General features: G+C 39.4%; 1 protein-coding gene across 5 annotated transcripts in view; it reads left to right on the top strand.

The window, feature by feature from the left end:
• The window catches only part of CNTNAP5 (contactin associated protein family member 5), an 818968-nt gene that overhangs the window by 355935 nt on the left and 436885 nt on the right, over positions 1–26148 (top strand). For 3 of the 5 annotated variants that reach the window (XM_077153509.1, XM_077153505.1, XM_077153506.1), the window contains 2 exons: positions 1257–1404; positions 20899–21102. In XM_077153509.1, coding sequence (XP_077009624.1) covers positions 1257–1404; positions 20899–21102 — 352 coding nt within the window. Of the gene's footprint in view, positions 1–141; positions 446–1256; positions 1405–20898; positions 21103–26148 lie in introns of those variants that run through there. The other 2 variants (XM_077153508.1, XM_077153507.1) reach the window with 2 other exon arrangements.

The following is a 26148-nucleotide window of genomic DNA, read 5'->3' as shown; positions in this document are numbered from 1 at the left end:
CATCAAGTTATCCTCCTACATAAGAGTTTTTTTGTAGGTATAGCTGCAAAGCAGCAAGTGTATTTTCCTAAGCCACTTTGTGATACATCATAATGACTATCAGTTTCCTTATATCACAATTACTATCTGGTGGCTGATTTATGTGTAGCAGAAATGTCAACATTTGTTCAAGGAACCCTAGATCACTGTAATTGTGAAGATATAATCAACGTCAAGGTTGGGATCTTTGAAAATGGATCCCTTTATATAGACAAATTCTTTCGTGAGTACTTGGTGTTCACCTTGGCCATTTGAAAAACCAACTGAACTTCTTTTTATTGTTTGGCTGTTCACTACACATTTGAAAGTATGCTTTATCTGTGAATACTTGAGGCTTAAAGGAGGCAGATGATAACAAGAAATAAGCAACTCAGCATGTGAACTGATGTCTTATCTTAAAGATGAGGTATGAGCCTGTAAACTCTGTCTATAGAACAATTTCTCCCTGAGAAATTATTCATCTAAATGAAGGCTACAAGGCATAATTCTAGAGCACCAAATAGCTCCTATTCTGTGTATTCCTTTGCCTGAATCCCACAAAGAAATGTGGAAATGAATTACATGTAAATATGTGACTCAGGTTCTCCCTCCTGAAACAGTTAAAAATGGAATAATTGAAGAGTACAAGGCACTAGACAAATTATGGGCTTTGGAATAGGACAACCATGGAACTGAATTTGAGATCAATTACTAACCCATTGGGTGACGTGGAGAATTTCTTCCCTCCCTTTTTCTCTCTCTAGCCTTCAGTTTTTTTTATCTATAAAATGGTGATAATGATCTTGGAAAGTGCTTAGCAGAGTGACTGGGCTCAATTAACGGTAACAACTACTTTAGTAAAAGGCTTTCCTTCTAAGAGGAAATTGACAGTTATCTCTCACTGCACAGTAATTATGAATGATCCAACTTCATTGTAATATTTAATTGGCAGAGGTAACTTTTAGGTGTTATGTTTTAAAGCTTGCTAGGATTGCTTTATTTATAAAATTCTTTGGGAGCTATTATTTCTTAAAGAATTATGTACAGTATTTCAGGAAAAAAAATCCAACACATAATGCAGCATTTTCACCGGAGTTAGATTTCATTTGCAATATCTGAGAAATTGAAGGGTTTCTCTGAAAGACTTGGAGAAACGTATATGGGTTTCCACTGTTATTCCTTGAGCTCTGAAAGAGGATAATGTCTCTGACCTCACGGGGCAACTTTTCTCTCCCCAGACCTTTGCAGGAAATATGAATGCAGACAGCGTGGTGCACCATAAGCTACTGCACTCAGTGAGGGCCCGGTTCATCCGCTTTGTGCCTCTGGAATGGAATCCAAATGGAAAAATTGGCATGAGGGTTGAGGTCTACGGATGTTCCTATAGTAAGTACCCACACAAATCATTTAACACAGATGTCTAGCATAAATTATTTGCTTGTCTATGTTGATCATGGCAATCACCTTATTTTAAAGTTATTTTAGAATTTAATAGCCTAGACAAATTTGAATATGTACAGTTCAACCCAGAGGTAGAAAACCCTTCTTCTATTTAGCAGTGAAGGAGTTTGGAGGTGGGGGGGTGTTAAGGCCTTACCAAAAAATTCAAACTTAAGACACTTAGAGTTTGAACTACCATTTGTCCTTTGCAGTAGAATAAGAAATTAAGTTCAGTTTTTCTCCAGAAATGAGGTGAGGTATTATAGGTTTCTCCCTTCCCCAGGACCTTAGGGAAACAAGTACTTCACTTGTTCTAGAATTGGAGGAGGAGAAAGATATTTTCCAGTGTAATCCGTGGTGTGCTTCTCTCATGGAATATGCTAGCCACCTACCGTCTGTGGCATTGCTTGCACTGAATTTGAAAGTAGAGCTCTGTTTTGCATATAAGGAAGGTTGTACGTATGACAGAACAGGCTGTCACGTCTCGGATAGTCAAGAATTATGCAGGGAAGGTTCCTATTCCTATACTTCTCCCCATGGGTTTGATATCAAAATGTAAAATTGCAACATAATAAGTTGGTATATGGTATTGCAAAAAAGATAGAATCAAGCTATATCATGAGGTAGAGGAAGTGTAGAGTTTAAAAAGATATTTGACCTTTTTTATTTGGTGTCAGAACACATTAAAAATCTAATGGCAGGTAAGGACATTTTCTTCAGAAAAATGTCCTAGTTACTGCTCATCTTTCTACAATATCAGAAAGTTCACAGATCTGATAAAGCCAGCCCATGAACCAAGATAAAGACTGCTGACTTTGAGGTAGCCCAGTCCTACCTCTCTCCATTTATGTCTAGTGTATCTCTAAGGGGCTAAATTGCCTTCAGGTAAATATTTCTAGTGATGAGAACTTAACTACCTTGGGGAGCTGTTGGACACAGAATGACCTTTTTTATAGGCAAACTTTCATATAGGAACTTTATTATGAATCTGACTTCTCATAGAAAGTTAGAATGGCAATTATATTTAAAATTAGCTCATTAAAAAGTTTGTTGTATTATAGCTGTGCACCATCCAAACTTCTATATGACTTCAAGCTGGTGCTCTATAATCTTCAGCAACTGTTCCTAGTGCTTTGGTGCTTTTTCCCTTTTAGGGGGTAGAAGAATATGTCTCTTAGTTTCTATCTAAAACCAACCTCAACTTTGTCCTGTAGATCCCAACCTTTCTTTTGAAGATTGTGTTTCTGCTATTACCACCTCCCTCTCCTGCATTACCACAATCTCTTTATACAGAGTCATTCTTACAAACATAAAATCTTGCTATATAAGCTACACTCTTAGCAAATAACAACTAAAGGAAAACATTACAGAAGGTAAACAATGATCCTTTGTTCTATCTGGCAACTACCCATCCTTCTACTCCTCCCTCATAAAATAACTCTGCTTGCTCAGCTCCCTTCTCACTGCAGTTGATTCCAAGTAGTCTTAAGACCATGACTGTCAGTTTTATGTGTCACCTAGTATGCCAATTTGAAAGTATTATGTACTCCCGGAAAACCCATGGTTTAATTCTGATCCAATCTCTTACTATGCTATAGGTTGATGCTGGTGACCTCCACATTTGTTTCTGCATTCTCTCTGAGAGAGAGATAACTATATTTATAAAATTGTCTACCTGCTATCTCCACTTGAAAATGTAATAAATATCTCTCACTGAATCCAGTGAAAAACACAACTCTTGGCTACCATTGTCCTCAACTACCTACTCCTTTCCATCTTGCCCATCTCAGATCAGAGCAAGGGTATCACCATCCCTTCACTTGCTAAAGCAAAAGCCTAGCAGGCAGCTTGGTTTTCCATAACTTTTACTCCTTTTCAATGTATCAATAATTTTTACTTAGTTCAACCAATTGGAATTTCCTGCCAGGGCATTTCCTGAACTGATGTACTCCTGCTATCCTTGTGAGAAGAAGCCTTTGTCAGTACTTAACTAGGGAACTTAGAGTTTTTGTCTGGAGTTTCTGCTTCCATGCCACAATCCTCCTAAAACTATTTCTCACACATTAGCCAAAGTGGTCATAATAAATACTAAATAAATCATGTCATTCTTTTGCCCATTTTACCTCAAATAAAATTGAGACTCCTTGCTGGCATGTAATGATCCCTCACTGAATGCTTCTTGCCTACCTCTTCAACATCATCTTACTTTTCTTTGGGCACATGGAACTTCTTCCTGTTCCAAAAACTTGTCAGACTTTTTTTACCTCAGGGATTTTGTGCTTTCTGTTCCCTGGGCATAGAGTAATTTTTCCCAGAATTTACATATTTGATTCCACTCTCAATGTGAATCTCAATCCTAATGTCACCTCTTTTGTGAAGTCCTCGCTGACTGCCACTCTATAAAATCAGTCAACTATTCCTACTTCCATTACACTAAGCCTTAACCCAAGATTACATGACATGCTATTATTTACTTCATGATGCTTATGGTAAATCAGAATCTCATTTGTTTTTACTTACCTGTTTGTTATATCCCACCCCCAGTTCCTATATTAGAATGGAAGCCCCATAAGATCAGGTACTCTGTGCCAGCACCTAGGAGGCAGAACTAGGTATTCAATAAATACTTGTGGAATGAATGGATACATATCTCAGTCCATCCTCAGTCTTTTGGTGTGGCAAACCAGGCTCATTCAGAATTTCTTGTGGTAATTTTGAAGAATTACATTCATTCTGCAAAATCTCCTCAAAATTCATTTGTGTGTTTGGCCAATGGTTGACACAAATCTTATAGCTTTATAATTTCTTAAGGCTTAAGATCTTCTGCATTTTGGAAATATCAGCACATTCATTAGCTTATTCACTCATTCATTAACTCATTCATTTATTCATTCAGTGAACATTTATTTAGTTCTCTACATATACCAAGCACCACACAAAGATCTACGGGTATAAGAAGAAGTAAGACTTTATCTCAGACTTTTATAAACCTATATTTGTACTTTGAAGCACTTTTTATAACTGCATGTCATCAATTAATTGTGGGATGGTTTGATGTCTGTCTCCCCAAACTAAACTGTAAGCTTTGGCCTATCACACATCTCTGGTGCTTGTAATGATGCTGAGTACATAGTAAATTTTTGCTATGTGTCGGTCAAATGATTGACATTGCTGATAGTCTAGGTAGGCAAAAGACACATAAATAAAACATGGCAGAAGGGATTACGTGTGTCCAGATAGAAATCTCTAAAGGCAACAGAGGAGGCAAAGAGGAGAAAATAAACAAGTGTTTCTCTTAGTATCAGAAAGAATCAGACATCAGTTACCTCAGTGGAGCCTAGAAATTCCCTGGAAAAAAAGGTTGCAGGCAGCCAGAACAGCTGGCACAAAGGGAAGCAGGAGGAAGCTGCATGGTTTTGTCATGCTTAGTGCATAAGAGGCAAGGAAGGAAAAAGTGTGAAATGAAGATATTTGCCAATCTTGACTGTTGCATTTCCTATATTGTCTGTATCTTCTTTCATGAGCTTAAAATACAATCCATCTGGCCTTCCGCCGTAAAGACATTTATCATATGAGCTAGCCCTTACACTTTTCTAACTTTTCTTGGGTTTAATTCCCTTCTTAATAAAATCTACTCCTTCCAATTTGAAAAGTTGTCTCCTTGTTGGAGAATCCAAAGAAGAATGGACTGGAAGCTCAGCAGTCTTAGTGACTTTCAGTAAATATTGTAGTCTTCCCCAAAAGGGGGTTCAGGTTTAGTTTGGTTTATTCCCTTTCTTTTTTCTCCAAACCTGTTTTAAACACTCTTTGCAAGTCCCTCAATCCTCAACTCACTCATTCCTGTTGATTTTTCTTCCTATATGCCTAGCCTTCCTATCTCTGCCCAAGTTCAGCCTACACATTTCCTCTCCTTCAGAAGCTGCTCTGATGATCTCTGGGCTTCCGTGAACTTTCTGAAATCAGCCTTTGGCTTATCTCCATCAGTGGCTCCTCATACCCGTTGGAATAGCCCACACTTCTGAAGTGCTTTTGTGTTTCCACCCATTGTCATTTTCTGCACTCCACCATCCCACATTCATTCACAATACATACACAGGCCCAGTTTTGTGGGTGGAGAAGAATTTCTGCCCTGATCTCATGCTTTCACACTTGCTGCTGCCGTTGTCTAAAATAGCCTCTTTTTCATCCGTCAGGTTGACTCCTAATTGCCATTCACCTCCCTGCTCAAACATCACCTAATTTTAAAGCAATACCTGACACCCTAACCTCCTCAGATGCTTCTCCTTTTTGTTTATAAGCATAGGTTTTATCTTATTACATGCAGATTGCCTTCTGTTCCCCTGCCTGTTTCTAATCTGCTCTGTAAATATGGTGCTCTTGACCTATCTCTTTTTCTGGGATCTAGGTCAATGTTTGCTACCTGCTATCGGTTCAGGAAATATTTAATGAGTGATTATGTTATTGGACATGAGGTTAGTCATCCTTACTCATTCTTGAAATTTATAATTATATTTTGAAAAATTCAGGATTATTTCTAAAGGGGAACTTCCTTTTGCAGGCATTTGTGAGTGTTTGTGCATATGCATATATATATGTCTTGTACATCTTAACCGTTACGAGTTGATCAGAATGTCCCTTATGCTTGAGTTTCTCTAAATATCTCATGTTTTTTTTCTTATCGAATAAAATATTGATGGTTACACTTTTTTTTTTTTATCCTCCTGAAACCTATTCAGGTACATCTTGTCTTAGAAGCTCTGAGAATAAAAGTAAGCCTCTATTTTCTCAAGTTTTTATTTTAAAAATATTTTTGTCTTCAGTTGACTTTATTCCATCTTATAAATGCCAAGATGACCTGTTACATCCTTCTGAGGTTCTTGTTGCTTTCAGGTCATCAGGGCCTACTTCCTGGGTGATCACAATGAAGTCCAGAACAAGAGAATCCTTTTGTGTGCTCAAATGTGTGCCACAAACAACTAATCAGATGGTCTGCTCTTAAAAGATGAAACTTCCAGAAATATTCTTAACTTCTTTGTGCTTCTTTTTAGCCATCTGTAAAATGACAGTGATTGTCACATTGTAAGAATACCATGACATTTTCAGGTATTATATATAACGTATTTAGCAGATTGCTTATGCTTAGTAAATGACAGCCAGTAATAATATAAGTGTATAGCTACAGAGGAAATCTCTCTCTTGCCAGTATGAGTTGCCTCTTTGGGAAACAAGAGTATTTCCTCCAATACGCAAGGGATATATAGTATGATTTCATAATGATGGTCCTTTGTCTTCTCCCTTTTTCCACATTCCCATATTCTCTAGTAAGCTTCCCCCTTCCCTTGGCCCAGGAACTTGGAACTGTTAATGATGATTGTCAGAAAGATGCATGTAAGGCTTTTACCTGCTTGGCCACAGGGCCCTATCTCAGATTCTCATCAGTGTCTGCTGTTGTCTTCACTTCTTTTGCCATAGGTTCTGGGAACTCAGCTTCCTGCCATCTCCAGTCTCTCTTGTCCCACAGTAGGATAAGAGTCAGTCCCCAACCAATCTACAAAGGCCAAACCACTTATCATATTAAAGATAAATAACTCCATGGAGTACATATGGTAAACCAAGAACATTTGAAGTTCATACATATGTTGTAAACAAGTTTTTTTTGTTTTTGTTTTGTTTTTGCTGTATTTCAAGGACCTTTTGAAAGATCCTTAAAATCTCCCATATACCGATATGTAGATAGTCAAGCTTTAGCATGCTGATACATTATTTTCTTATAAGAAGTATTGAATACCTCCTCCATTATGGTTTTCCAGGATGTCACTTCTCTTGCAATGTGGAGGTTTCTTATTCTTCAGATTTTGTGTGTTTTCTCTCTCTTACTTTCCAGATTGATTATTCATTGGCCAAACCTGCTTTTATTGATGAATCAAATAAATCAAGAACATAGATTCTGCTAGGTCTTTTGAGTTGGTGATAAAGATAAACATATGAAATAAATATACCAATAGAGTTGGTTAAAATACCAACTCTAATGTTGAGAGTAGTTGAGAAGAACAGATGGGGAGATGATGATAACCATCTCAGTTCTGATTAAAGGACACCCTTCCTGGAGGAGAGAGCTAGTATCTTTCCAGTTGATGGCAACTTTTCTTTCATTATATATTAATTGTTATTAGTAAGACCATTACCATCATCATTAGCATCACCATCAATGTCTTAGATTCTTCTGTCTCCCTTAACAAGTTACCTCAAACAGGTGGCTTAAAAGAAGATAAGTGTATCGTGTCACAGTTCTGGAGGATAGAAGCTTTAAATCAAGCTATCAGAATGGACACACTCCATCTGAGACCTACAGGGAAGAATTCTTCCTTGCCTCCTGGCTTTGGGTATTTGCCAGCCTTCCTTGGCAGTTCTTGGCTTATAGATGCATCACTCTAATCTCTGCCTCCTCGATCTTCACATGGCTTCCCCCACGAGAAACCTGTATCTCTTCTCTTTTTCTTAAAGGACACCACTCATATTGGATTAGGGCCCACTCTACTCCAGTGTGATCACACTTTAATTTAACTAATTCCATCTGTAACATCCTTAACTCCATGTAAGTTCATATTCAGAGGTACTGAATTTTCAACGTATCTTCTGGATGAACACAATTTAACATATTACAACTACTATCAGCATTGCCCACCTTGCAAATTAGAATGCACAATACTGTGCTACAGACACACTGAACATTACAGCAAGCTTTCAATAAATAACTTAGTATCTCTATGGATTATAGAAAAGGAAACTGAAACTTATAAACATGAGGTAACTTTCAGAAAAGTTAAGAAATTTGCATCCCTAGCCAAATATTTATTTTGAGCTCTCAAAATATATATTCATTTTAACTCATTGCTATCTCAATTTGGTTATATCATAAATATATCAAATTGAATGTATCCCAAAAAGACTTCTTAATCAGGTTGTACCTTCCAACACATTCAATATCATTTTCCTGTGCTTTTCTTCCATCTCAAAAAATACTACAAATCTCCAATCAAAATTTAGAGTCTTGAAATCTCTCCCTTCCTTACTTCCTTCAATAATTTCATCAACAAGCTCTAGCTGCATGACTCTCCAAAGCCATCACATATATGTCCATTTCTTTTCATTTTCTTAGTGAACAACCTCATTCAGTTATCATCTTCTATCACTTGAAATTCTTACCCAGTAAACTACTTTCATTCACCCCCTTTTTCATTCCATTATCCTTGCTGTAGCCAGTAAGGTCATCATAAGAAAGAGTTGAGCTACTCTTTGATGAAAACCTTTCCGTGGCATCTGTCTGCACTGAGGAATTAATTCAAGTCCTGTGTGTGAAGCTCAGACACTGCAGAGTCTGGCCTCTGCCTGCCTTACCAGTTGCTTCAGCCAGAAATGCCCTCTTCTCATCAAACCAGATTGACCCTCTGTCCAGCAATCAGTCATGCCTTCCCCAACTTAGGGTCCTTATGTATGCTCTCCTCTTTGTCTGGAAACTCCTTTTCCTAATTCCCAAACCCGCCTATTCCTGCACAATTCCTAATTAGGCCTCAGGATTAATATTTCTCAATTCTCAATTGAGCTCCCAATTGAAATTAGTTTTACTCTTGTTTTGCTACCTTAGAATATGCCAGGTTTTCTTTCACAGCATTGATGACCAAATATATATATACATATATTATATATATATGACTTTATACATAAACATATCATTATATATGCATATATATGCAATTTACTATTGAATGTATTATAGGTCATCCACCAGAATATGAGTTCCATAAGTGCAAGGTTCATTTATACTTAGATGCCCAGTTCTCAGCATAGGACCAAGCTCATTTCAATTAATAGGAACTGAATTTATTGCATGAACCGACTTCCCCAAAGTCCCACAGCCAGGAGGCTTCTGAAACAGAATTTGAATCCAGTGCTGACTATTACCTGCATCCACGGATTTTCTACCATGCCCTGTAGTTGGCAAGGCATCTGAAAGTATTTACTCATTTGACATGGGGAGATTTCGTTCAAAGGAAAACACCATAATCGATCTTCTAAAGTACAGATTACTGTTTCTTATTCCTAAGACTTGAGTCAGCAACCTCTTGATGCTAAGATATTCCAGTGATAATTTGCTACTGAATAAATACCCCTTCACCCTCTCTATCCTTTAACTTTGTCTCAACCCTAGCTGTGCATAAGAATCACCTGCAGATAGATATTTTTAATCTCCCAATTCCGGTCACACTCTACCTACCTCATATTTTCTGGGCAGGGGTCCCAGCATAAGTCACTTTTTCTTTTCTGTTTTTGTTTCTTTGGCAGGGGCAGTGTCCGGGAATCGAACCCGGGTCTCCAGCATGGCAGGTGAGAATTCTGCCATCAAGCCACCATTGCACTGCCCTATAAGCATTCTCATTGGTCCCATGGGATTGTCATGCTGAGCCAAAACTTGAAATCATTGTCTCAAGCTCCTCTTCTTAAATAACTCTAAGAGTCAGTTCATTCCTAGTCTGCTCTGCATTTTGATGTCTGTGCTTGATGATATTAAGAATTCCCATTGGAATCTAAAATCTTTCAAAGGTAGTGTACAGTAATATCAAACCTATGGGCTTTAGACTCGAACCATCCAAGATGGAAATCTGACTCTGTCACCTACTGACTGTGTCTCTGGACCCCGGTTTCCTTTTCTGTGAAAATGAGTTAAAATAGTCCTATACAGAGATTTGTTGCAAAAATGCAAAAAGATAACACATGTAGAATGTATGGAATAGGACTTGGCATGTGGTATATACTCAAAAAAGTATTAAGTATGAGCATTTTTGCTGCATCTGATTTTTCAGTTGTTCACCAAGGTTCCACGTTTCTTCTCCTCCTTCTTATCCATGGCCGTATCCTTCCTGTGCCTCCAAAGAAGGTTAGCTCGTTTCCACACCAGGTCCCAAAGGGCCGTCTGGATACTATGAATTTACGGTTTTTCTATCTGGGGCTTCTATTTGAATTTCTTTAAATACGGGGAACTAATTAATTTTAAAATCATTATAAATTCTGAGAAAGTATTATGATCTGTCAGACTTCCCAATCTCATTAAGAGTTACAACCTTCATTTTATTCCTCAGGTTACCTCCTTTCCACATAAGACCTTGATTCTACTTGGTTAATTACTGCCGAGCTGTGTCATCCAAAATTCATTGGCCTCAGAGCTGAAGCCATATTCTCATTCTCCAAATAAATCTTTTTGTCATTCCAGCTTCAGCTGCCCTCTTTGTTTTTGTTCTCATCATCTGGGGTCATTTGTCATGCATTATAGAGACCACGAAGTTGTAAATATCATCTTTGGCATGCTCAGACACATATGGCTTGTCACAGGGAACCTCAGAAGGCCCAGTTTATATCTGTGTGCACCCTGCAGTCACAGAGGGGCAGGACAGAAACAAGCCAGCCTGGGCCTCGGAGATCCCAGGGTGGATTTAAAATCCTACTTTGGAAATCACAGCATTTTAGAGCTGGAGAAACCTCCAAAACCATTCATTACAATCCCTTCAATGTACAGATAAGGTAACTGAGGGCCAGAAACATCTTAAAATGAGGTTCCTCAAAAAATGGGATCTGCTTAGCCTCCTTTCCATAAATTCATGAGCGGCAGATAGATCTCGTATATGAAGAAATAAATTTATCTATATGCAATAAAAACACATTAGCTAGGTATGAATCTGTGGTAAACTATCTTAAATCAGTGGCTTATTTAGAACTTTCCTGACTGATTAAGGATCTGAAGAATCATTTTCCAGGCAATAAACATTATTCAATAGCTCCCTCTATGAAGCTGGGCTTTGGAAATACAGAAATGCGTATGACAGTCCCTGCCCTTGAAGAATTAGCAGACTATCAGAAGCACTAGAAGGCAGACAACTAAGTGCTAGCAATGCATTGGTCAAGCGAACCAAGACTTTTGTGAAGCCAACAAACAAGAGGCAACTCCTTAGCCAACAATTTTTCCTGGTGAATTAGTGCCCTGCTGTACAGTTTGTCTTTTGATGGACTATAGTGGTCTAATTTCCATGACCCATATGCTAATGGTGTGATTTTAAAAGAAACCTTAAAAGGGAAAATGACCTACTAGTTAGATCAACCACTTTATGTGCCAGCGGGTTTCCATACAAATGTCAAGACCTGGCCCTTGCAGTTTGTTTTGTACTTTTTCTCTGTTGAAATGGTTGCTGGAGTGATTTCTGTTATTTCCTTACTGTTCTTCTGATGCTAAATTCCTTAGCTTGTGCCCAGGTAGGATCGTTAATGATGGGTGTTCAATTTCCCACAAAACAAAAAAACCATGGTAAGTCTTTTCATTGAAAAAAATAGCAAGTAGTATAAGGGAGAAAAATAGCAGCCCTGGTCTCTGAGAAATAGCAGCTCTGGTCTCTAAGTCTCTGGTCTGGGATTTAGACACTACCATTTAAATTTCTCTTATAGCATGGCCAGAGTGTAGGAGAACAAGTGTGTGCTGTTGCTGAGGATCATTGACAATTGTCTGAAGGAAGGAAGAGCCATTCATAATCGTATTCCACTATTTTCAAGACAAGAATTGGCCTTTGCCTTCATCTTCCCTATCTGTCTGTGAAATTGAACTTGCAAAATATCACCCCCTTTATGGAACATTTTGTTAACCTGCCTACACTTCTTGGTGGTGGTGGGGAAGTGGAGTCTGGTCATTTCTCCCTTATTGCCTACACTGCCCCTTTAACTGGGTCACCATATGCCAGAGCCAGTTCTATACAGTAGCCCAGTCTTCTCATACTAGTTTAATTGCTAACAACTCCTCTCCTGATTCCCACAAGTCTCTATTTGGTTTATAAGTTGTAAGAGTGTCATGCTTAGTTTTCCTTTTATCCATCACAGTCCTCCAAAGTGATTCTTCTGTTGCACAGATGTTATGGTGCCTGAGGCCCCCTGCAGCACAGCCCATGGCTCTGTCATTTTTGCATCTCAGAGCTCAGCAGAGTTCCTGAAAAGAGTATAGAACATGTCCAATGCCTTCCAATGATCTTATCAGTAAATTAATGAGAGAATTTATTTCACTTTGTCAGGTCCTTAATACTAATACATTATTTCGGTATAATCTCTTGGAGTTAGTGAACAGTCCATTGGAACTACAAATTTTAACTGTTCTATATGCTTCTAAGATATCAAAAAAAGGTAAGACAAATCAGACTGTCAGAGTCCAAAAAGCATGTCTGCTGAGGTTAGGACTAGAATTCAGAATTTTATTTTGTTTGTACTTTGACTATTTTTATGTTGCCATCTTGAGATCCATCCTATTTTCTCAACCTGGTATCAGATCTAGATATGTCAGAAAGTTTCTAAGAAAATTTACACTTAGCAGTTGTCCCAGGTAGCTTTGGAAACTTACCTCATTTTCACAGTTCATCTAAGGTTATCAGGAGTGTCTGATAAGCTCTGGAAAAGTCACAGAATTGGTGGTGGATCAGTGCAAATCTAAGCTGACTGTGCGAATCTTTGTAGTTTGATTGCTTAGCGGAAGCCCTGGAGTCTTTGGTGCAAGTGTATGGTCTGAATAATAATCATTTTTCTTATACAACATATAATGAGATAAGCTTCAAAATGCAATTGTACTGAAAATTATGTTTATGGTGAACAGCCAAAGAGTCCGAGTGGGACTAATTGTCTTGGGGTGAATCGATACTCTCCCCTGTCAACTTTGAGCTTTGGTTTACCGGCTTGTGAGAAAACAATCTCCATGTTACCGGCCACACAAGAGCCCTTCTCAACTCACCTGGGGATTTGAGCTCAGACTCTTCTATTCGGTGAAGACCTTTTTTTTTTTTTTTAGCTGTATTGACAAGCTACCAACATCCATCAAATATGCCAGAATATGCCTCCAGAAGTCTGTCTTTCTCAGAAAATAACCTCTGACAGCTGGGTCAGCAATTTCCTGCCCAGTGGCCAGAAAAAGCATGCTGGCTTTATCTGGAGCTACAGAAAAGTGTTATGAACTGTAGGAACTGCCCTTATCTCGGGCACTCCTTGGGTAAACTAGCCTAGCCCTCATATTCTAGAAAAATCTGCCAGTGTATTGCCATCTTTAAGCACACAGAACTGAATTGGGTTTACAATAGTGAAAGCCTAAAAATCAGATTTAAGAAAATGAGAGAACTTGTCTTCTCCAGGAAGTAAATATCTAACAGTTATCTTCTAGTTCACCATCACTGTAGAAGAAATCAGTACCTGTGATGAATGACCAATACGTTTTAATGGCAGGGAAAACACACACACAACAGTACAATATTAGAGGTTTTCCTCCTTGGCAAGAGATATTTCTCTGAAAAAGGGTGGGGTGGGGAGGTAAATGGGATTGGAATGTGGGCTGACCATGAACATAATAGAGATACACTCCCTAAAATGCAGAGGGCTCTTTCTAAAAACCCACTCGCTCAGCATTCCCCTTCCTTTAAATACTTTAATAAGTAAATGCCCCTTGACATCAGGGACCCATTGAAACTGATCCCATTTTATTTTTGGGGGCTCTTCCATCATAAGCTGATTCCCACTTCTTGAATCACCACTGGCCTTGCCATCTTATGCTTTAACACAGAGGTTCTCAATCCTCAGGACATAGTAATTACCTTGAGGGCATAGAAACATGCAGACTGATGTGCCACCACCCACAGTCTCTGATTCTGTAGGTCTGCAGTGGGATCCTAAATTGTGCACTCCTAACCAGCTCCCTGGCCATGTTAATGTGTTGTCTAATGGGCACACTGAAGACTATGGTTATAGCAAGTCTGATTGCTTGGACAGTCATGATCTGACCAGGCACTTGACTCCCCATGGGTGGTTCTTCTGCTTTTCTGGAAATACTTCTTCCCTTAACCTCATCTCCCTGGCTTCCACTCTAACTGTAAGACTCAACACCACTGTCACCTCCTCCAGGAGGCCCCTGTTGACACCCCCCTCCCTCCAGGAGTGAGCCAGGCACCCCCTCCTTTGGGGTCCCCTGGCACAGGTCTCACCACCTTCTCATGGATGTGTGATTGTGTGGTTGTGTGGGTGTGTGGGTGTGTGGTGATGTGGTTGTGTGGCTGCTGTTTCCTAGTTTGACTTGAGATAGGGAGCTCCATGAAGTTCATCCATTACACAGTGGAGCATGGGGTCTGCCATTTTGAAGGAGTTCAACGGAGGTTTGAATGCAAGAATGTTATGAATGAGGTGAGACCACAGTTGCTAACTGGGGAAGTGCATGGTAGAATTAATGGAAGTAGAAAGCCGTTGCAGGTCTACCTTTAAAAATCCTTCCAGGTAATCATGGCATTTCCCTGGCCCTCCCAATAAGTACCACTGGTCTGAGTGAAGTTGGCCTGTGAGTGAACAGTAAGCTTAGAAGGATAGAGACCCCAGGGAAACTCCATCGTCATTTAAGGAAGAGTCAACTTCTTATTCAACACTACTTTTTCTTCAAATTGACTTCACCTTTATACATACACACACATGCACACGCTCTGTGTGTGTTAATTTCCATGGCACAAAGCACTTTGCATCTCATGTAATCCTTACAACAATCCTGTGGAGATTTTTTTGGTCAGGGAGGGAGTTTTGTTGTATTTTGTTTTTAATAGACTTTCATTCCTTCACAGCAGTCATAGTTTATTGAAATGTTGTGCAGAAAATTCCGAATTCCCATATACCCTTTCTTCAATCATGTGACCCGTTTTCCGCAATTATTAACATCTCACATTAGTGTGGTATCTTTGTTTCAACAGATGAACCAATAATTAACCTTATTATTAACAGAAATCTATAGTTTGCTTTAGAGTTCACTCTTTATATTGACACGTCTATATAATCCCATTTTTTATGAGGAAAAATGTACAGTTACCATGTTGAACAGCCCATCGGTATGGGTGAGCCTTCAGGTAAGACACGTGATCTCTCCGACCTTTGGATTTCCAATTTTATAAATGGAGAAAATATATAAGGGCCTTGCAAGGCTGTTAAGAAAATTAAATTAGACAATGTGTGTTAATTAGTACCTTTCTCCTCATGGGGAATGGATTACTTAAGCCAAAGGAAGAAATCTCCACAAGTGGCTTAGAGAAGTTATGATAGAGAATGCAGAACATGTATCTAATACTGTCGTTCATTTTCTTATTGCCCTTAAAACTACACCCAGAGCTGATCACGTGCTTCCCCAGCTGCCAATATCAGCCCATTTCTATCTTCCATGAGTTTTCCTACACATTTTTCTCTTTTTCCCACTCTCTTTTTTTATTATTTTGTTTTTGAACTTTAAAAGAGAATTTTCTTTCAAGACACTTGTAAAACATGAAGAAAGATTTTGATGTCTGTCACGAGTCCATGTATCACAATTGAATTCCAAAGAGATGATCAAGATAAAAATGATTCACTCGTATCTAACAAGGTAAAAAAAAACAAGCATGTATGTAACTGTTTTTCTTAAACGAAAATTATTAAAATATGGGCTACTGTTATTATTTGAGTTCCATTTGATCCAAGTGGCATTGGGAACAATGTGAGGTTTTCACATAGACAATAGGTGCATTCAATTGGATTAAGCTTTAATTCTTCATTAAATCTGTTTGTCCATCTGTGAAATGGCTAGCGCGTTCCTTGTGTATTTTAATTATGATAGAAAGGTCCGGGCTGCTTGAATGAGTTCTCTTAGATCAGCAGTGTGGTGCTCTCACAGGAGGTCAGTGGACTGGGAGGAAAACTCCCCCACTGTCCTACCAGACTAATTCCTGCTGGAGGGATGCCTCGTCTCTGAACTAATGAGCATATGTGAGCAATGCAGGAACCATACCCCAAAGGACTGACCTTGAGCTCCCAGAGGGAGTGAAAACTCTGAGAGTGAAAGTATAGTCCATTCTTATAAGATGATTTGGGAGCCAACTTGAGAGCAGATTTCAGCATGGAGGAGGTGATGTGTGGGGGAGCTGCAGTCTGGTAGCACCATGCTGGGTCACTGTGCCACTTCAGAGGTGTTTCTGCATGGTGCATTGCTCCATGTCCAAGGCTTGATTCTAAATTACGGTGGGAAACTTAACACACACCTAATCCTGTCCTCATGGGACACACCAATGTTGGAAGCAGGCCTGCAAACAAATAGGGCTCTAGATCTAATGGTGAGGTGAACAGTGAAGAGAAGAGCAGGGAACTTAGATGGATATAATGATCTTCCTATGGGGAAGGACCAGGCACCTAGAGAACCAAGCATGGTGCTGTCCAGGTCAAGGGGAGTACTGGGGAGCAAGTTCAGATCTCACAGAGGATGGCTAAGTCAGACAGGTAGATTGAATCTTGGCTCTGCCATCTACTAGATATGTACCTCTTCAACTCTCTGTGCCTCTCATTTGTAAAAGACAAGTTGCAATGTTTATTTTCTTAATAGGGATGTTGATATGATAGATGGGTTCCAATGCAAAAAAATACTCAAAGCACTACTGGGCTGAGTGATACATCATCCATAAATATTATCCTTTCCATAAATAAATGCACACACACACACACACACACACACACACACACTAAAATCACAGTACACCTGAGATGGAAGGAGGGTGGGAAGAGGTGCAGGTGATGAAGTGGGAGAGGTGGGGAGAGCCAGATTTTGTGGGGTCTTGGATTTTAGCTTTAATTCCTAGTGCAGATGAAATTCATTGAAGGGCTTTAATTAAAATACGATGTGCCATTACTTATATTTTATGAAGAAAGAGAATGGGGCAGGGAAAGGGGACAAATGTTGGGTTGGGGAGGGCAGTTATGAGATGTCTTTCGATCTGGGGAGTGAGGATGAAGGCATGTTTGCATGCCTGATCAATGTGATTGAAGGATTCTTAGTAAAACCTGCCCTCATACAGTACTTTCAGTCCATCCTCTGTGATACTCCCTTTGCATCAATGATGGAATGTGAGACTGAGATTTTACTGAACACCAATTCATTTCCAGGTGCTTTCAGTGGACCAAACTTACATAATTCTCACAATGACTGTAAGACAGCTTCCATTAGCCCCATCGTACAGATAGGAAAACTGAAGCTCAGAGAAATCATAAAAAATGTCCAACCCCCAGCTTGTAACAAAAAAAAAGAATCTAAACCCAAGTTTGTGTCTCTAAAGACAATTATTTTTTTTATCTATTTTACTGATTGGCTACATTTCCAGTAGGTCTCATGGCAACACAAAGATGTATTGTTCAGAGGTAACTTATGTCAATCAAAACCTATGTTATCAATGAAATGATTTGATTGGCTAGACATTTGGGACAGTGGAGCATATATCACAACAGCTATGATAGGCAGGAGGGAGGGACGAGAGAGCAGGGGAATGGTGAAAGGAAACATCTGGAACATAGGGCTTTACCAAAGAACTGAGGCTTTCACCAGCAGTCACTGGTGATCAGGGATACCTTGATAAAAAATGAAGAGGAATTGGAAAAAAAGAGCAGCAAACTAATGAATATAGAGACAGATTATACATGTATAATCTATCTATATATATATATCTGTGCACACACATATAATTTTTTTGGGGGTGGGGGTGGGGGTGCATGGTCCAGGAATGGAACCCGGGTCTCCTGCATGTAAGGCGGGCATTCTAACCACTGAACTACCTGTGCACCCCACATATATCATTTTAACATACGCCTTCTTATTTATTTTAGCATCCTTACCATCAGCTGTGAGCATGAATGACTGGATTATCTTACAACATTTTACAAGAGCATATAAACTGTAGAAGGATGCCACCCCTAGTTTTGATGCTAATTACCCCCTAGTAAGACACATGGCCAGCCAGCAGGAGATCTACACCACAATGCAACCTTTTCAACTTAGTGTAAAGCAGCTTTCAGAGTCCAAGAGGCTAGTTTCACCCACGTCCATTCAATTCACCTAGCATAGGACAGAGTTTGGCCTGTCTTACACTCTGTGCTTCGGGCTGGTGATTCTCAGGCAGCTCAGAGTCATAAGGTGGAGTGAGACAGTCACAGGTGGGCCTATTCCATAGAGTATTTGGGCAGTGACTCTAATATGGCATCTTACAGAATAAAATAGAGGGGTGTGGCAAGAGCTGTGGGAGCACAAACTCAGACATTAACTGTCTGTGAGCTTAGAGGTGGGTAAATGCTTCCCTGAATAAATGTGAAATGGGTGTCGATGCTTGGAAAACCCATCTGGAAGTGTGTGTTTCTGTCTGCAGGGAAATAACCACATTGGGAATCCAAGATCATTCTGTCCTCCCTACTCCAACCACACTGGCCTCCTTGGAACCCTTTGACACACCCACCATCTAGTGCCTCTTTTCCCCTCCAGGAGACACAGGTCGCTCTCTCCCATGCATTAACTGCACATCTCTTCCTCCTTCTAAGGAAACCTCTCTGAGTGTGCACTGTTTGTGAAGGGTCAGAGTCCCTCTGTGTACAGGTCAGTCCCAGGATTCAGCTTGAGGTCTCTCAGGGTGACGGGTGGTCGGTCATCTTCAGGTTGCAGTCCCTAACACAAAGCCAGGCACAAGGCTAAATGGGAAGCTTCAGAATAGGACTTGCTCACATAATTCACACCCTCTGCATACATGGAGAATTTCAACTAGGATGCAAGAAGCTGGAACATGGCAAAACAGGAAACATGGGACCAACGTGACAGCCCCAGGAAACACAACCATTGAATCAGAGTGAAGAAGCACCCTTTAGGGTGAATAGGTGGAGTGTTAGTCACTTCAGCAGCCCCCAGTAACTTGGGACCCTCCGGTCATCCCCATCACCGCTTAACACAGCCTAGGACTAGTTTAGCAGAAGTAATATGCTGAGTGCAATGACAGTGCTTTGCATATATTTTCATTTTATACTTCTGAGTGCATTTAATTCTCATGACAGACTTCTCTGATGGATAAAATTACCCATATTTTGCAGATGAGCAAACTGAGTCTTAAAGAGGAGAAGTTGCTTGACCAAGGTGACCCAGCTAACAAGCTATGGCCATTGTGAATTAAAACCCAGCATTGCTTCAATCTCATCGTGCTCATTGCTCTGGGATTTGTGGCAGCTTATTGCAGGCGACATTCATTTAGCTCAATCTGAAGTCCATTTTGGAGGACAGATATATGTGCATTGAAGAGATAGGAAGGGGCACATTTCTGAGAGAGGTGGGAGTTTGTGGAAATGTGTCTGCATTCCAAGTATTTCTCTTCAGGGTCTAGTGAGACATTATCAACTTGCTGGTTAGAACTGCTTTATTGTAGGATTAAGAAGAAACGGTGTAGTTTTAAAAACACTAACTACAGTAAAAGTCACTTTTTTTCTTTATAGAATTTCGGCTTTATGAAGGGTGTTTCTAGATACGTGGTCAAAAATAAAACAGTTTATAATTGTGTACACTCAAGCTAAGGCTCATAATTGCTTAGTGAATGATGGAAAATTGAGTTTTCCTGGATGCTTGATTTCAAATAAGACCAATCCCACTCTTCCATGCACCCTTTCACCACCCTCCCACCCACACAAGATAGTGTATAATGAATCTGTCTCAAGTTATAATTAAATAGTCTTAATTTTTCCTATTATAGAAATAAATTCTTATTGTAAAAGTTCTTATAATAAAAAAAATATAAAAAGGAGATGGAGATAACCTATAATAACACTTCCTAAATTGAAATTCTGTTAACGTATTGGTCTATATGCATCAAATATTTTATGCATCCATATGTATGTTTGCCTAAGTCATGATCAATTTACTTTCTCTTTTCTGGTTTTAACAATAATGAATTGTAATTTTAGCTCATATAAAGAAAAATGATATTTCTGACCAGCAAGATCCTGTGCATTTTCCCTCCCTGTTCAAATAGCAAGTCTTTCTTTTCTAGATACTCTTTCCATTGAACCCAGAGGAAGCCTCAGAATTCTTTTAACACAGGGTTCCAGGAAAAGAGCACTGTTCAATAAGAGTTAGGATAATAGACAATATGTGTTTTTCTTCCCTAGCCTTGAGTCTGACAGGCAAATATCAAATGAGTTCAAATATCCAGAGCGAATTACTAAAGAAGATAAATCTTGAGAGATTCTTACAAATCAGGCATCTGATACAGTAGAGCCTGGCATAGATACTTAACGGTATTCTCAACCTGTCCCTCAAGCAAACCTGACCTATCATTAATGAAAGTCTGTACTTCAAGGCTGATGACCAGTTGACTTCAACTCAGCGTGTGGCTGTTGCATGTAAATCCATAATCCCACGGAGTCTAAATAGGTGGGTCTAATCTCTATGCTTCCTCATGAGCCATGATGTTCTGCATGTCAAGTCCTCCTGTGAGTTGGGCAAAAGCCAAGATAGGAAACAAGAACAGCAATCGTGAGGATGTGCACTGATTTCTTTCTTCCCGTTCTGTTTGTGCCCAGAATCAGATGTTGCTGACTTTGATGGCCGGAGCTCCCTCCTGTACAGATTCAATCAGAAGCTAATGAGCACTCTGAAAGATGTGATTTCTCTGAAGTTCAAGAGCATGCAAGGAGATGGTGTTTTGTTCCATGGAGAAGGTCAACGTGGAGACCACATCACCCTGGAACTTCAAAAAGGGAGGCTCGCACTGTACCTCAGCTTGGGTAGGGTCAGGCCGTGCCCCTTTCCTTCTATGCTGGGCTGTGGGAAATTCCTTTTTATACCAAGTCACAGCTCTTAATACTTCCAGGTGTCAGAGGAAAGTTACTGGGGTACAATTTAAGGGACATATTTTCCTTATCCAAGTTGGGGTTAAAAGCTACCATATTTAAAATGCTTAAGCCATAGATAATAACCTTTGAAATGAAATAATATTTGGAGTAGGAGAACTGAAAGCTATTTGTTATTTATTTATTTATCTATCTGCCTATTTATTTACTTTTTTTTAGTAACAAACTCTAAAGTAACTTTAGCAAGCTTAAAAACACACATATACATATACACAATAGCGAGGCTTACTTATAATCTTTTTGGTACATTACGGAAGTTAAATTCCAGGGGGAAATGGAGAAGAAAACATTTTAATTCCTTCTAGGTTTTTTGTTTGTTTGTTTTAGTCTTTTGGAGGGGTGAGGCATATATGTAAAGGGAGAACAAAAGCTGGATGTTTCTTTCCATCCCCATCTCAGGTTAAGGAAAAACTATGTTAAGTGTCCTGGGTATGCCATGGGGAGCCCCAGTCTTGCCAAATGCCAACTGACTTAGGAAGATTGTCCTCTGGACTTCTGCATGGTTATGATGTAGCTTCACACCATGGATGGGGGCCCATCAGAGTCTGTCTCAACAGAGGCAGGTCGGCTTTCACTGCAACCGACTCCTTTTCTCAGGGAAAAGGCTGAGCCTTTTTTATGTGATCAAAGGCACTTTTGAAGAAAGGGTGAGCCCACTGCAAAAGGCAGAGAGCAGACTAACCCAAGGATGAAAGGTAAACCAGAAAAGCTCTTCTGTAGAAAAAGAAAAAGAAAAATAGCCAAGCAGTAGAAAAATTAAGTGACCATTTATTATTTTTTTCTAATGAGAATGACTCCCTGCCTCCCATTTGATATACAGCAACATTCTAGGGGGTGGACATTATATTTGTAGAAAAGAAACATCATTTATAATAATAAAGAAGGAAAGAGATAGCAAGGTTTTGTTTATAAGTTCAAGTCGCTTGGAAGACTGGAAAAAAAATCACAGCTAAATCTGTTCTAGCAATTAGCAAGAAAGACATGAGTAAAGATTAATTCAGACACACCCCAAAGACCAAACTGTGTAAGTCTTTATTTTGAGACATCTCTAAATACTTTTCTCGCCTTCATAATGAATAAGGGCAATTAACAGGGTAATGGCAAGAACCTCTGGAAGTCCAAGTTTAATTAGTAAAATACACATATAATGCATTATATTAAATAAGTGCAAAAGGTACACTTTGAAATAGAATCTTACCTGATGAGACCAGAAAGATTTGCTAGTAACCGATTGGTTGTATGAACATACCTGAAGAACAATGTATATTCTGAACTACCTGTTGGTTGGACATATACTCACTCATCAGAAACGTGTGGGGAACATTAACTGGCCTTCAGTTTTCAGGAAAGGACAGCAGGTGAATGGAGTAGAACCCACTGATTACAAGCGGCTTACACAGCATGGTGGATTGTAGGAGTTATTTCTTCCCACTAGTAATACAGTTTCTCCTACTGGTGACACTGTGGAATCTGCCTTTGTCTACTCTGTTACTGTCAAGTAGGGTCCCAATTTGGATTTGCTATTTCCACCCCAAGGTTCTGCTTCAACATTCATCATCCCATGGGAAAAAAGCAGCCTTAATCATGGTACAGCTTCAGTTTCCTTATTTTTGATCTGGAGCTACTAATAACTATATTGGAGAGTCTGGACACTGTCTCAGTTTTCCAGGGCAACTATGACAAATGCCATGCAATAGGTTTTCTTAAATAATGGAGAGTATTGGCTCACAGTTTCATTGGCCAGAGGCTTGCTTCCTCCCAGTTTGTTAGCCCCTTATTACTTGCCTCAATACTTGGGATTCCTTGGCCTCTCTGCCTCATGTCACATGGTGATATCATCTCCTTTCTGGTGTCTGTGACTTCTGGATCCTCTTTATAAGCTCTCCAGTAATCCACATTAATTCCTATCCTTACTCAAGTTGGCTATATATTAACTAAAATTAACATCTTCAAGCAGTATCAGTTATAGTGGGTTCACACCCAAGGGAATGGAGATTAAGATTAAGAACATGTTTCTTTTTTTCTCCTAAAGTACGTAATGCAATCTACCATAGGCATGCAAACCTAAAACATCCTAAATGGATGTCCTAAATCAGTGAATAAATATAAATATCAAAAATAGAAGCTCTTAATATTACCATTTGAACAGATAGTATCTGAATGCCCATCTTGTGATCTGCCAGTCTTTCTGCAAATTAATGGGGATTTTCAGTTGAATAAAACCTGATCCTTGCCAGAATACATAGAAGGCAGAATAAACCTTTCTCCACAGATTCCTTCTGCCTCATATCTGCAACCACAGCCTGGGGCTTTCCAAATTGGTGATGATGAAGTAAAATCTTACTTAGTGAATGACTCAGTAGTAAGAATATGTTTGGGCTATCTTCTGCACAATTTGTGCATTTCTTCATCCTTTTTCATCTGCTTATGACTTTCTCCCTTTTCTATTAATTTACCATACTTGAGTGTTTCCATTACTTGGCTGTTCTAAGCAAATACCTAGTGTTCTAGTTTGCTAGCTGCTGGAATGCAACACACCAGAGATGAATTGGCTTTCAATAAAAGATGATTTATTTAGTTAATGTATAGTTCTTCAGAGGAAAGTCAGCTAACTTTCCACTGAGGTACTTTCTGACATGGGAAGGCACAGGACAATCTCCGCTGGCCTTCTCTCCAGGCCTCTGGGTTCCAACAGCTTTCCCTGGGGTGATTCCTTTCTTCATCTGCAAAGGCCTGAGCCTAGCTGGGAGTGGTGAGATGAGGTATTCTGAGCTGCATTGGCTGTGCTATGTTGAGCTCTCTCATTTAAGCACCAGCCAATTAAATCAAACATCATTCAATGCAGCAGGCACGCCTCCTAGCCTATTGCAGTTGTAATCAGCAGCAGATAAGGTTCACATGCCATCAGCTCATGTCCACAGCAATATAACTAGGCACCTCCACCTGACCAAGTTGACACCTGAATCTAATTACCACACCTAGGCTACTTGTTAAATGGCACAGATTGCTATATTCCTCCCCTAGAGAAACACTGACCTAGATTAGTATGTTAACATTTCATAATTCAGTAATAGCAGTCACATTTCTGGAAGGACTGAGTAAAAAGGAAAGATAGCAGCTTTGATTTACCCATAAAGGAAAAACAGGGATTTGGATTCCACAAGGGTGCTTTGTTGTTGTAACCCCAGCTTCTATGATAGCACCTGCACAAAGTATGTGCTTGGAAGAACTTTGGCTGTACAATCATAACTGGTGTTTTAGACAGGTCTACGACATGTAAAAGCATTCATGAGATTCCAGTACAAAGCTGGGTGACTGGTATCAGAACTGACAAAAGTAAATATTAGTCCCATTCACCACAAACCAATCCTGGCACCCTCATGGGCCAGACTCTGTAAAGATGAGGTCTGGATAGTTAGAAAATACCTGCAGTGTGCTAATAAGCTATCCAATCCTCAAAGCAGTCCCAGGAAGTAAGAAAACATCATTTCCAGTTTATAGATAGGAATATTAGGCTTTCAAAGAATCATTCACTTGTCTAATTTATATAGCTAGTTAATAAATATAACTTCCATCTAAATCTGAGTATATCTAACTTGTTTTCACTATTATTTGCAGGTTATAAACTATATGTCAATTTTAGAAAAGTGGGAAAAATGAAAATAATTATAACGAAAGAAAAATAGAGTTACCCCGAATTCTACAACCCAGTCATTCCTCTTGTTGACATTTTGGTATTGGTACATGACATAAAACCCATGTTCTTTCCATTTTGCGACAGACTCCAAAGTGAGAAGCAATCATACTACCATGTCATGTTTAAAAAATAATGAAGAAAGAGAGAGAGAGAAAAGAAGAGAAGAGAGGAGAAGAGAGAGAGAAAGAGTGGAAGGAAGGAAGAAAGAAAAAAAGAAAGGAAGGAGGGAGAGGAAGTAGGGAAGTAGAAAGGAAGGAAGGAGGTATCCAGGTTAAAGGTCTTTATGAAGAATCATGTTGGGTAAATTAAGGAGGAAATTCGTTACTCTCTGGCTGACATAGACATTCCTCCAGTTTTTCCTTTGGTGAAATTGTCAAGGGTCTGTGCATATTACCTAATTCTTGACATCATAATTCAGAATTCAGGCCAGGACTGGAGAGTTTCAGCACCATGGCCAGTTGCTGAGGATGGTTCTCAGGGACAAACCAAGGTGTGTTGTTGTGCTTTTCACGTGATATTTTCTGCTTAGTCTCTTGTTCATGTTATCAAATTACCCTCTTACCATGGCCAGACTTGGAGAGAACAAGTTCTATGGTGAAATTGAAAAGAGCGTTCCCCTTTGATGTTTCCATAGGGTAAAAAAATAGGTTTTCTGGAGCCTCTACTTGAGAAAAAATTTTCTTTCAATCCATAAGGTGGTTAAAGAGATTCCTCTTCCCTCTTTTTGTACACATCACTCAGATTAGGTCATGGTCTTCTGCCCTTTATAGAACTACAAAAGCCCAAGCCTGTACATGCAGGTGGAAGAACCAAAGAACAGAGGTTTTATGTGACCAGAGAACTGTTGTAAGAATTAAACAAGACATCAATATACGTGCAGGTCAATCATCCTTACAAAAGTTTAGTGACTTTGAATTGAGGCAGAATCTTCCTCTGATATGCAATGCATGCATTTGCAACAAAGTAAGGATCTTGGAATAGCATAAATGCATGAAGAGCAGGGTGCCTTTGGCTGGAAGGGTCAAGAATAAAAGAGTCCAAAGCTTTGGATTGCATAATCAGCTCATTTAGGTTTCAGTAGAAGTTCTGCACATTCTCACCAAGAGTCAAATGAACATGTACGTCAGCCCTTTTGTAGGAGCGAGTAAGTCAATTTACTCATATTTGTGGAATGAAATGTTTATATTTCTGGAATTGTATTAAATGCCATGGAAGATTTTTTT

Source organism: Tamandua tetradactyla, chromosome 3 (genome assembly GCF_023851605.1).
Source record: "Tamandua tetradactyla isolate mTamTet1 chromosome 3, mTamTet1.pri, whole genome shotgun sequence".
Taxonomy (NCBI): Eukaryota; Metazoa; Chordata; class Mammalia; order Pilosa; family Myrmecophagidae; genus Tamandua; species Tamandua tetradactyla.
This window is presented reverse-complemented; position numbering and strand designations above follow the sequence as displayed.